At 44.4% G+C, this 12375-nt stretch overlaps 1 protein-coding gene across 2 annotated transcripts; it reads left to right on the forward strand.

The window, feature by feature from the left end:
* Positions 1-3998: 3998 nt before the first annotated feature.
* Positions 3999-11956, forward strand: MSANTD2 (Myb/SANT DNA binding domain containing 2). Of its 2 annotated transcripts, none has more exons than XM_053452086.1 (5): positions 3999-4422; positions 7866-8118; positions 8758-8802; positions 9137-9194; positions 9638-11956. In XM_053452086.1, exons 1-5 carry the CDS (start codon positions 4015-4017, stop codon positions 10470-10472), a joined length of 1599 nt encoding a protein of 532 aa, XP_053308061.1. In that variant the 5' UTR covers positions 3999-4014; the 3' UTR covers positions 10473-11956. The 2 variants fall into 2 exon arrangements, with proteins under 2 accessions (XP_053308061.1, XP_053308062.1); XM_053452087.1 differs by having other exon boundaries at positions 4010-4083.
* The last annotated feature ends 419 nt before the right edge of the window (positions 11957-12375 follow it).

Consider the following 12375-nt stretch of genomic DNA (forward strand, 5'->3'; position numbering starts at 1 on the left):
CACCCTCTAAAGCATTTCAGTAAATTAACACAAGTCAAACTGTCTCTTTTATATTAATTAAAGTTTATTTTTTCAAATGACAACCAGACAATATCTATTTAGCTCTGTATTAAGAATTAATGATGTCCGACTTGTGCTGATACAGTCTCCTGATGTGACTAATTAATAGCCTCCTCTCTCTTTTCACAAACTAATTATTCTAGTTACTTCTTTTGTTGACATCAGTATCTGCAGCTCATTAAAGACACTTAAGTGTTAACGGGCTGTTTTGCTCTCGGCCCCCCGTGGGGTTAATGGGTGTGCTGGCTTTACAATAAATGAGATTAACAGAGTTAGGGGTCAGTCCTTGAAACACCCATGAAACAGAGAAGTGACATATTACCCTGCAGGGTAAGAGGAAAGCTTCGTTTCTGTAGTATAGTGGTTATCGCGTTTGCCAACAACACAAAAGTTTTCCGTTTCAAACACATACCTTATGGGGAAGGCGCTTGTCTGATGTCTTCACACGTTTCCATATAGGTATTCATTAATAGCATCGCAAACTTTTACAGGCACCCAATTAGAGACATATTTAAACAACACTCAACCCAAACACATGCTTAATGTACATCAATGTGCTTTATTATAAATGTTTGACGCATCGCCTTCGTAGGAAACCCAGCCATTGAAAAACCCCTCCTGATCTGCCTCTAGCAGCAGAAAACGGCTCTCAACAGCATCTGCAACTCTCTAAGTGATTTCGCCAATGAACCCAACAGGACCAGAGACAAGGACAAAGGCACCAATGGTGTGGAAGAGGTAGAAACAGGACATGTTTTACCAAAAACACAGGAGCAGATGTTCTACTTATTGCAGACTATAATCAATATTGTTATGTATGGATATTATAACGTATATATAGTCTTCAGTTATTACCACTCCTCTGATTATAAGGAATATCTAGTTCTATTTGCTGCGTAACTCACTGTTTTAGATTTCAGCCTTGAAGCAGAGTTTTGATGGTGAAGTAAGACACTTGGAAAGGGGCATCTGTAGGGTGAGACGGGGCTTCACAGGCTCCCTCTAGTGGAACCTAACGTGTACCTCGTTCACAGGATCACTTTTTAATATCAAATCAAAATTCAAAATACAACCACCCAGAGTCATTATTCCAACATGAAGGGCGATACCTTGTATACAGCTGATTTTAGTGGCAATAAAAACAATAGATGATGAATAACCTATCCTCTTCAGATACATCTACCATATCCATTACTTTTCAATTAAAATTTTATTCGGTCCTTAAAATCAGGAGCCATTTGCCTCTCCCATGCATGTTTAAATGCCCTCACCATATCGGCCTCTACCATTTCTCCTGGAAAGCTGTTCCACTTTCAGTTTTGGATTACAGCCTTTATCCGAATTTTAAATAAGCTTCCCTGCTGTTAAATCATTTTATGTGTTTTAGTGTCTCTCTCCCATCCCCTCTCTCCCCCAAGCCGGACATTGAGATCCTTCCGTCTTTCCTGATGATTTTTATCCTGCAAACCATTTACCATTTTAGCAGTCTTCTCCTGAACTCTCTCCATAATATCAATATCCTTCTAGAGACGGGGTCTCTAGGACTGTCTCTACTTCTCTAGGTAAGGTCTGACCAGAGGTCTGTAAAGTGGCAGAACCTCCTCCTTCTTCCTGTCACTAATGCCCCTAACTATACACCTAGCTTGCTTTTTCCATTGATTTAATGCATTATCTACCTACATTTAAGACTGTAGAATTTTCCTCTCTTTTGTTGTCAAAATATTTTGGATTTGTATATCCCAAGTGCATTAATTTACATTTATGAACATTAAATTGCTGCTGCCACACTCTCCCCTATTCTTCTAACATTAAACCGCTGCTGCCACACTCTCTCCTATCCTTCTAATATTAAACTGCTGCTGCCACACTCTCCCCTATCCTTCTAAAAGTAAGCTGCTGCTGCCACACTCTCCCCTATCCTTCTAACAGTAAACTGCTGCTGCCACACTCTCCCCTATTCTAACATTAAACTGCTGCTGCCACACTTTCCCCTATCCTTCTAACATTAAACTGCTGCTGCCACACTCTCCCCTATCCTTCTAACATTAAACTGCTGCTGCCACACTCTCCCCTATCCTTCTAACATTAAACTGCTGCTGCCACACTCTCCCATATTCTTCTAACATTAAACTGCTGCTGCCATGCTTTCCCCCGTACTCTTAATTTACGTAAATCACTTGCCATTTTACTTATTCCAGAAGGGGGGTCTACCCTGTGGTCGAGCTTTGTATTATTGGTGAAACATATCTTATCTGTGAGCCCTTTTTAATATAACCAATTCAAATATTAAAAAGTCTCCATTACTGGTCTCTGTGTGCCCCATTAGTAACAAGTCCTTTCTTTGAAAATCCCCCGGTACTTGTGTATTATGCGGGCAAAAAACAAGTACTTTTCAATTACAACATATTTATAACATTTGCTTTACTAAACTTTCTTAACATAATTAATATTAAAACAGTTAATTATATATTCAATTTCTGGAGGCCAATAACACATAATTAAATCATGCATTGCATCAAAGAGATTTTATTGTTTCATAAATTGTCGCCACATAAATTCTGCAAAGTACCTTGAGATGAATCGTTGAGAAGTTCCACCACGTTTCTTATTACGCATTTTAACTGAATCCCGTAATCTGGGCATTGTTTGCGTACGAGGTCCCGTTTCTAGATCAACAAAATATTTGATTTACTGGGAAATCCATTTCGTACTCGAATTTTATTTCGGGAAGCACGCTCATTGCATCGCCACACACCACCATCTTTTAAGGAGAAAATCATGTGGTGCTGTATGTTTGGACGGAAGAATATCCTTTCCTGAAAAGAAAATCATTGCATCTGCAGAACCGGCACGGAACCTTCTTCAATGACGGTTACAGTTCAGAAATATTATTATGTTGTAATTGAAAATTACTTTTTTTGTTAAAAAACATAGGTGATGCCCGGATAATACACAAGTGACACCCCGCTTACTATAACCCATTAACCCCAACCTTCTGCTATTTACCATCCAAACCCAAACACTGCAATTTATTTAAGAGTTTTCTATAAGCGACAGCGTCAGACACCTTACTGAATCCAGACAGGTGATATCTACTGCCCCTCCCTGGGGTATAAAATCCATACAGGTGACATCTACTGCCCCTCCCTGGGGTATTGTTTTAAATACCATCAACAAAATAAAGTCAGTTTGACAAACTCTTCACACAGTAAACCCGAGCCGTGCCTGATCTGGCGAACCGTTACATTCAGATGAATATACTTTAACAAGGTCTCTATTATCTCTGCAAGACTTACTGGTCTGCGGTTGGCTGCGTCTTCCCTGCTACTTATTATGAAGCGGTATTACAATCTCACAGGGCTACTCCTGTAAATAGCGCCGGGGTAACAGTTCTGCCGGCGCACCGCGAAGCTCTTTTAATAACTGTATCCCGTCAAGTTGTCTGCTTTTTACTTAAGCGACTTGGAGTTGACCTCCTTCCTTTGTAAATACGTTTTACAGTCTTTGTTTCTGAGTTCTTTACTTTTTTCGTCTTTTTCCGTAAAAACCCTTTTCCTGATTTACATCTTTCATATTTTTTTTGATCCAACTATTCCTTGACCTTTTCCTTCTCTCTCCGCCCATCTTGCCTCACACTCCTCTTATTATTTACTGTTTTATATAGCACCATCATATTCTGTAGCGCTGTACACTGTCACTATTCCTCACTTTCCCTTCTCCCTCTTTTTTTTCTCCTCATACTTTTCATTCTTTTCCCTATCTTCTCACACTTTCCCTTCTCTCTCCTCACACTTTCCCTCACCCCCATGCTCCTTTCTCTCCCCTCACACTTTCACTTCTCTCTGACTCTCTTCCCTCCCATCGCAGTTCCCGCACTCTCCAGACCCCGCCCCGTCCACCCCGCGGCCCCGCCCCCTCACTCAGCGTCACTTCCGGCCCCTCAGCAGCGGGAAGATGGCGGCGCCCTGCAATTCGGAGCTTCCGTCCGAGGCTTCGTCGTGCGTGCAGATCGCCAAGAACGAGGTATTCCCGGCGCCCGCGTCTCCGGTGCTGAGCGATGGTAACCTATCAGCCCCGTCCACCCCGAGCCGCTCCTCCCCGTTGGCCGCAGGCCCCGCTGCCCCCTCAGTGTCGTTCAGCACGGCCTGCCGGGGTATGAGCTGGACCCCGGCCGAGACCAACGCGCTCATCGCCGTCTGGGGCAACGAACGGCTGGTGGAGGCCCGGTACCAGCAGCTGGAGGGCGCCGGCACCATCTTCGGCACCAAGGCCCCCGGGCCGGCCATGTACGATAGGGTATCCCGGGCCCTGGCCGAGCTGGGCTACGAGAGGACGCCGAGCCAGTGTCGGGAGCGGATGAAGGTACTGCGAGCCGAGCTCGGCAGGGAGGGGGTAGGCTGCGTTATATGTGCTGCAAACCGGGGGGGCAAATACTGTTATATGTATTACTATACTGCATCCCGTGTGTACTGCACTATACATCACGGTGTATATAATCAGGGCTATATGCAGCATTGTATATATGTTGCTGTGTGTTGTCCTGCTATATAGATATAATGCTGTTGCCTTGCTTTGTGTATAAATATATGGTGCTATATATAGCCCGGCTGTGTGTGTGTGTGTATATACATATATGTGTGTGTATTGTTATTATCATTAGCCTTTATTTATATAGCGCCAACAATTTATTCAGCGATTAATACAATACATATATTCAACGAGTCTGACAAGACGAGAATTCACAGGAATCAGTGACTGGTGAGAGGTAGCGTGGGGGGTATCAGTGACGGGTGAGAGGTAGTGTGGGGGTATCAGTGACGGGTGGGGGGTATCAGTGACGGGTGAGAGGTAGTGTGTGGGGGGTATCAGTGACGGGTGAGAGGTAGTGTGTGGGGGGTATCAGTGACGGGTGACAGGTAGTGTGTGGGGGGTATCAGTGACGGGTGAGAGGTAGTGTGTGGGGGGTATCAGTGACGGGTGAGAGGTAGTGTGTGGGGGGTATCAGTGACGGGTGAGAGGTAGTGTGTGGGGGGTATCAGTGACGGGTGAGAGGTAGTGTGTGGGGGGTATCAGTGACGGGTGAGAGGTAGTGTGTGGGGGGTATCAGTGACGGGTGACAGGTAGTGTGTGGGGGGTATCAGTGACGGGTGACAGGTAGTGTGTGGGGGGTATCAGTGACGGGTGACAGGTAGCGTGGGGGTATCAGTGACGGGTGACAGGTAGCGTGGGGGGGTATCAGTGACGGGTGAGAGGTAACGTGGGGGGTATCAGTGACGGGTGAGAGGTAGCGTGGGGGGTATCAGTGACGGGTGAGAGGTAGTGTGGGGCGGCTTCTCTGAAGAAGTGGGTTTTGAGATGTTTCTTGAATGTTGGGGGGTGAATGCTGAAGGTTCGGTGGGAGTAGATTCCAGAGATATGGGGGGCAATCTTGTAGACGGGAATAGTAAGAGGTGATGTGAGGAGAGCCTCAGCCCATGGGAAGAACGTAGGGATTGGGTAGTATTTGCTTATGGGGCAGCAGTGTTATGGAGGGGGAGTATTCTTGAGGGGCAGTGTTATGGAGGGCTTTATATGTTAGTACCAGGATTTTAAATTTCATTCTAAAGGTAATAGGGAGCCAGCGGAGGGTCACAGAGTGGAGAAGCAGAAGAGGAGCGGCGTGTGAGGAAGATGAGCCTAGCAGCAGCATTTAGGACAGACTGTAGAGGAGAGAGTCGGCAGTGGATAGTAATCAAGATGGGAAATAAGTGAATGAAGCTGAGTTTTTGTGGATTCTCGGGTGAGGAATGGGCGGATACGAGAGATGTTTTTAGGTGCAGGCGGCAGGATCTGGCGAGGGACTGAATGTGAGGATGAAGGAGAGGTTTGAGTCGAGGATGACCCTGAGGCATCGGGCCTGGTTAGTAGGAGAGATAGTTGTGTTGTTAATGGTGATAGAGAATTCAGGTTCTGGAGTGGAGATGGAGGGAAGATAATGAGTTCAGTTTTAGAGAGATTAAGTTTCACGTGGCAATGTGACATCCATGAAGAAATAGACAAGCAGCTAGTAATACCGGACGTGAGAGACGCAGAGACCGGGGCAGGTGGGTGGATTCGGGGATCATGTGCATAGAGATGATACTGGAGGCCAAATGAGTTGATTCGTTTGCCAAGAGATGAAGTATAAAGAGAGAAGAGCAGAGGGCCGAGGACTGAACCTTGGGGGCCGTCAACCGAAAGTGGAAGTGGCGATGATGTCTCGCCAGAGGAGCTGACTGAGAAGGAACGGTGAGACAGATATGAGGAGATCCCGGAGAGAACTGGCTAAAGAAGCAAGTGAGTCAAGAAGAATCAAACCGTATCAAAAGCTGCAGATAGATCCAATAGTATTAGAATGGAGAAGTGACCTTATATACACACACTCACACCAGGGTAATATACAGCTAGATATATATATAATATATGAAGGCTTACAATAGTAGGCATGCTAATAGCTTATTTTTGTAAATGTAAAGAGAATGAAAAGAAGAAATATCTAAATCCGTATTTGGTGCGACCACCTTTGCCTTCAAACCAGTATCAGTACTTCTGGGGTCCCTCACACACAGTCAGGGGTCTGTAGGCAAAGAGTTAGGTGTTTGATGAAACGATTATACAAACAGATGCCAATGATCAAAAATGTAATATGTAGCTCGAAACACAACCATTAACTGAAACGGCTGTGTAAGAGGGTAAAACTGAATGAGGAGCAGCCACGCTCACTGACGAGGTGAGCTGTCTAAAGACAGTTTAATGTCATGCAAAGTGGCTGAGCACAGCAACCACACACAAGGTCTCTCCAAGGCAGGCAGGGGTTTCCAGATATTCCGTCCAAGCTCTCCTGAAGACGCACAAAGAAACGGGCATTGTTGTGGACCATAGACGTGGCGGTCGGCCAAATGACTTCCCTTCGCGATCAGAAAATGTCCAGTGTTGCCATTAACTCAGCACTGACAGAAAGCAGTGGGACTCTGGTACACCCATCTACTGACCACCGAAGTCTGGTCAGAAGTGGTCCTCATGGAAGACTTACAGCCTGAAAGCCAAATGGCGGACATGGAAACAAGACGAAGCGACTCAACTATTAATGAAAACAGAGACTGGGGGCTTTGGACTGATACTTCAAAATGTGAAATATTTGGCTGAAGCAGAAGGCAGTTTGTTCACCGAAGGGCTGGAGAGCGGTGCAAGAATGAGGGTCTGCAGGAACAGTGAATCATTTCAGATACTATACCATCATTCAATACCATCGGGGGGCATCTGATTGGCCCAAAATTTATTCTGCAGCATGACAACGACCCCAAACATACAGCCAAAGTTGTTAAGAACTGTCTTCATTGTAAAGAAGAAGGAGTCTTGGAAGTGATGGTGTGGCCCCCACAGAGCCCTGATCATCGACTGAGGCTGTCTAAATCCACAGAAGAAATCAGCTTCCAACAACCCACCCGGCGAACTCCCATGTGTCCCCTTCTTGATTCAGTGACATTAAAGACCGTTATGGCCGCATTGCGTAGACGCCGTCGGGTGTGAGGGAGGCTCAGCCAGCTTCTCTAATGCTGTATTTCAACATGTAATCTTTAACTAGGAAGCCTGCAGATCAGCATCCTCATTCAGTCGGTGCCGGTGGAATCTCATCGTTAAGGGTGCTGTTAGGGCCGCAGTGTGGGTAGAGAATTCGGTTACCGCTGCAGTAATGTTTGTTCTTTTGAGTTAAGAATGCAGTGTTTGTGTCGGCACCAAGTTCGCGAGGCTCATCGTATGAAAATTAATCTGTGCGTTTATTTCAGACCCTTCGAAGATGTTACAGTCGTGTGAAGGAACGCGGTGTTGGTAAAAGGAAAAGCAGCTACACGTTTGAGCAGCTGGAGAGGGTTTTTGGCCAGGGTGGTTGGGACACGCAGCCCTTCCAGCCTGTCCTGATTAACAGCAGCGGATTGTACCAGGAGATGGAGTCTGACGGCAGCACCATGGAGGAATATTCCCAGGACGACTGGGGCAACCACAGCCAGGACATGCAGGGCTTTCCCGGGGATGATCTGGGTAAGTGAACACGTTATGGGGACGTGACAGCGTCTGTTCGTATGAATGCGGGGCATTACTCTGTTAGACTTTTAAATATTCCTTTTTGTTTATAAGGAGCTGTGGGTAATTCAAACACCAATGCCCAAGGCTGACTCCTGTCCCCCAATTTTGCCTAATTTATCTCAATCTTTTGCTTTATAGCCGGCGTTCCCTTCTCCCAGACAGAGCCTGGATGAAATATTTGCCTGTGCTGGGTAGTATTATATTACCCCATACATTTTAGGCTTCTTTTCACTTGTTGGCTGAGCATTTTTCTCTCTAGAATTTTTTTCTCACTCTCCTCGTTTAAAAATTGCTCAGTCGGTTGCTTTACACCCGGCCCGGCGCATTGACAAATTCATCCGACGTCTGTCAACCTTTTAGAAGTATGATGGTATATGAGGGTATGTGTTGCAAACATGTAGAAAATTAGCTCTAATTATCTTAGTAAAATAAAACACGATGTGGTGATCTCCTAAATCTGTTCCTTTCCATTTTAAATCTGGCAGCTGAGGCTTTGCCGATATTCATGCGGCATAAAAAACTAAATTTAGAATGTATCACTCGTCATATATATGTATCGTTTTTTATTTATTTATATTTCACTTTCTCTTTTAGTCCCTTGGATCCAGAAGCCCTCACTGCCGTGTCCCCCTAATGACGGTACGGAACCATTATTCGGGAGGATTGCCTTGCTTGGGTGGTTTGTTAGGGATGAGTGCAGGGAACGTGGGATCTACATGTGAGCAGCCGGTCTGCCTTTGCCCAGCCAGATCCATGTACGCGAGGACCTCGGATCTTGGCTGTAATGCTCGGTTCCCTGCTGGTTTTAGCTGGGATTATATATATTATATTATATATATTATAGCCGCATGTTTAGCTTTACATCCCGTGATTACATTGATACCTCTCCTTCGCTGTCTATCGCATGTAATGGGCTGTTGGGTTTAGTAGTGACGTGTCTGAGTGTTTCTCATCGCTATTTACTCTTATACAGAGGATATCAGTATTCCAAAGAGGCCAGCGAAGAACAGGGAGCCACCAGAGGACATGCAGTAAGTTCCGTCTTTAATATCTTTTCCATGATCATGTATTTCATGTCATTGAAGCATTTTCAGCAGTACGAGGAATGGTCCTAATGCTACATTTAGTTGAAAAAGTGTAAAGATTAAGTGGGGCAGCACCTTTAAAACATAGCAAACCCCCCGACAGTTTTCACTTTGAGGACCCTGTTCTAGTTCATAATGTCCTCTGTCACATAGATGTTGCTGCAGGGTTATTCAGTTGCTCTGTTTGCGTAAAGACTAACGTATATTAGACTAATGTATACTAATTATAAGTCTATTGAGGGATCATTAAAGGAAAATAGATGTTAAAGTGTATAGGTTGCGGCGTGCTTTGCTCGCTGGGGACGTTATCGGGATATGTTATCCGTTGGAAAGTGGCTATTTGTGTATAGGTCGCATGTCAGGCTTATAAACTTTTTTTTGTCTTTTAGGAGGAGGGATATTTTCCAAACCATCATGCACATTCTGGAGTCCGTCCAACTGAAGTGGGAGCTGTTTCAGAGCTGGACAGATTTTTCCAGATTGCATCTCTCTAACAAACTGGCCATATTCGCCATCGGTTACAACACCCGATGGAAAGAGGATATCCGTTACCATTACGCCGAAATAAGTTCCCAAGTACCTCTTGGGAAGCGTCTTCGAGAATACTTCAACCCAGAGAAGCCGGAAGGGAGGGTCGTGATGACCCGGGTGCAGAAAATGAACTGGAAAAATGTCTATTACAAGTTTCTGGAAATTACAATTAGTGAAGCCAGGTGTCTCGAGCTACACATGGAGACGGACTGGATTCCTATAGCTCATTCCAAGCCGATAGGGGGCGATATAGTCCAGTACCTATTACCTGGTGGCATTCCAAAAACTCCTGGCCTTTATGCCATTGGGTACGAAGACATGCCTAAGAAAGCAGTAGAGGATAATGCAATCGTCGACCTGGTTAATGATGGGAATTGTGAAAGTCCTCCGGAGCTCGCCTCGAAATCCAACGCTATAACTAGTAAAATTAACTATTGTTACCTTGGCATCGCCGAGAGCATCAGCCTCCAGCAGTGCCTGTTCTTTCATTTTCAGTCCACCGTCAAGAACCAAAGCAAAGAGTGGGCAAGCATCAATGGATTTTTAGCGCAAAACTGCAAAGTGGAACCTGGAGTCTCTCCAAAAACAATCTACATCAAATTTGTTGAAGTCGAAAGAGATTTTCTTTCTGCCGGATCTTTAGTGGAGTGCCTGGAAAAAGCCATTGGGTACCCTCTGAAGTTCAACAAATGAATTTCCTTGTCCTTTATAAGGACTTGGGCTCTACCCATAAATCTCCCCATTCTGCCAGGGTTTGCTCTCGAACATCGTTTTATTTTATTTTTTTTTACATTCGTCCAAAACGTAAACTTTCACAGTTGAAAACATTTTGTCCTGAGCAAATGGGATGCTGTGCGTGGGGTCAGATAGTGTTTTTATAAAGAACATTTTATTGTAGAGCCCTGATATGATTTGTTGTAAGTACATTCCACATTGGACATAGCTTATACTTTAATTTTCAAAGGAAATACTGTATGTTTTTTTCTCCGTGTTTCATTTTTACATATCTGTGTGTGTTTTAACCTCGAACCAGTGATGAGTGACGACGTTGGCCTCGGGATTCATGAAATGACCGCCTCGTCGCAGCCCAACTAGTTAATATTGTATATAATTTAGATAATTACTTTTTTACCCATTAAGTGTTTTTACTATTTCCAACCAGTGTTGCCTGCGAAGACTTTTGTTTCCGTGATGTACTGTATTCACTTGTAGTTGTGTCGTCCTCCCCTTTTTTAACTCATTAAAGTATTGACTCATTTGTGTTCTGTCGGAACTTTTAAGGCGTTGCGGAGGATCCGAGGCTCGGCTAGAGGTCGCATCTTCACTGCAAGTCCTGGAACCCGGTCGGATTGTGCAAACGAAACCTGTCCTTTTTTATATCCTTCATATATTTTAACAAAAAAGAAAAAGCCAAATCATTTTGAGCTGCTTGAACATGTTTTATAAACTTGAATCTGCCAAGAGCTATCGAGCGGTTTTAATGAACTATAAAGCCGTAACGGTTCTGGGTCGTGTTCTCCGTGTGATTGCTGATCAGTTCCATCGTGGTCTTGCTGCATGGCGCCTCGCAAGTGTTAGCTGAAGGTTCTCAGTGCCTTTTCTTGAAGTCCATTTGCTGTCCCTGGGCCAATTTGCAGTCATTTCAGAAACTGAATAGCAGAAGAATTTTTCTTTTAATGTGGCTTTTCGGCATATTAACCTCTTATGTAGGAGAATAAACGCCCTCCATCTCTGACCCTTTCAGGACGACTTTAAAAGAAAATGTGTAAATAGTGCACATCGCCCATATATGTTTGTTCTATTTTATTCTATGTGTATTATGTTATTTTTATTGCATAGTTTGTACGCAGTTATTGTTCTAAACACATTTTTTATTCTTTTTAATGGTAAAACAATGTAATTTGATATTTTTTATTGTAAATTTACAAACTTGGCCTGTTTTAAGTATTCCAGTGGTTGCTTTATCATATTTAAGTCCTTTCCCCATCTTCTATGCTCCTTTGTTCGTTCTGAGCTGGCGAGGCGGAAGAAACAGTGTTAAATCGGAGTTTTCATTCTTGGTTCGCGGCCGGAGAATGGGGCTTCGAGTCTAAGCATCGCCCACTTCATGGGTTTCCATGTTCACTGTAAGAGCTAATGTATAAAGTGGCATTCAAAATAAAAGACGATTTAATGTATCTGCTCTGTACTGTATGATTCCCGCGTGTCAAAGCAAATCTGGTACCGTGATTGGTTGAAGTATAATGGATTGCAAGCTTTCGGGACTAGGTCTCTTCTTCAGGCGTCATACCCGTTTTATGTTCATCGAAATCCAAATGTGAAATTTCGGTGTAGAAGCCAAACGTATGTGTCCGGGGCCCATGCTTACCTTTAGCACGATTTCTACAAATCCGTGTCTTCAAAGGCTGCATCAGTCGTACGGACAGACGGACGCAGGTGTGCAGTTGGGGGGTAACCTTGCCCCAGTGTTATCTGGAAGTTCAGGAGAGCGGGTTTTACTGCCTTCATTGTATATTATAAAGGGGTGACCCTAATAAGCTTCTGCTGCTGACATCACTGGGGGATCCCCTTCATGCGTCACGGACTGGGGGGTTTG

Source organism: Spea bombifrons, chromosome 12 (assembly GCF_027358695.1).
Source record: "Spea bombifrons isolate aSpeBom1 chromosome 12, aSpeBom1.2.pri, whole genome shotgun sequence".
NCBI lineage: Eukaryota > Metazoa > Chordata > Amphibia > Anura > Pelobatidae > Spea > Spea bombifrons.

Excerpts from the sequence above, each read along its gene's own strand:
- MSANTD2 (XM_053452086.1), top strand. The coding sequence starts at position 4,015 with ATGGCGGCGCCCTGCAATTCGGAGCTTCCGTCCGAGGCTTCGTCGTGC. Across the intron at positions 4,423-7,865 it reads AGTGTCGGGAGCGGATGAAG|ACCCTTCGAAGATGTTACAG; the intron begins GTACTGCGAGCC and ends CGTTTATTTCAG. Across the intron at positions 8,803-9,136 it reads GCCGTGTCCCCCTAATGACG|AGGATATCAGTATTCCAAAG; the intron begins GTACGGAACCAT and ends ACTCTTATACAG.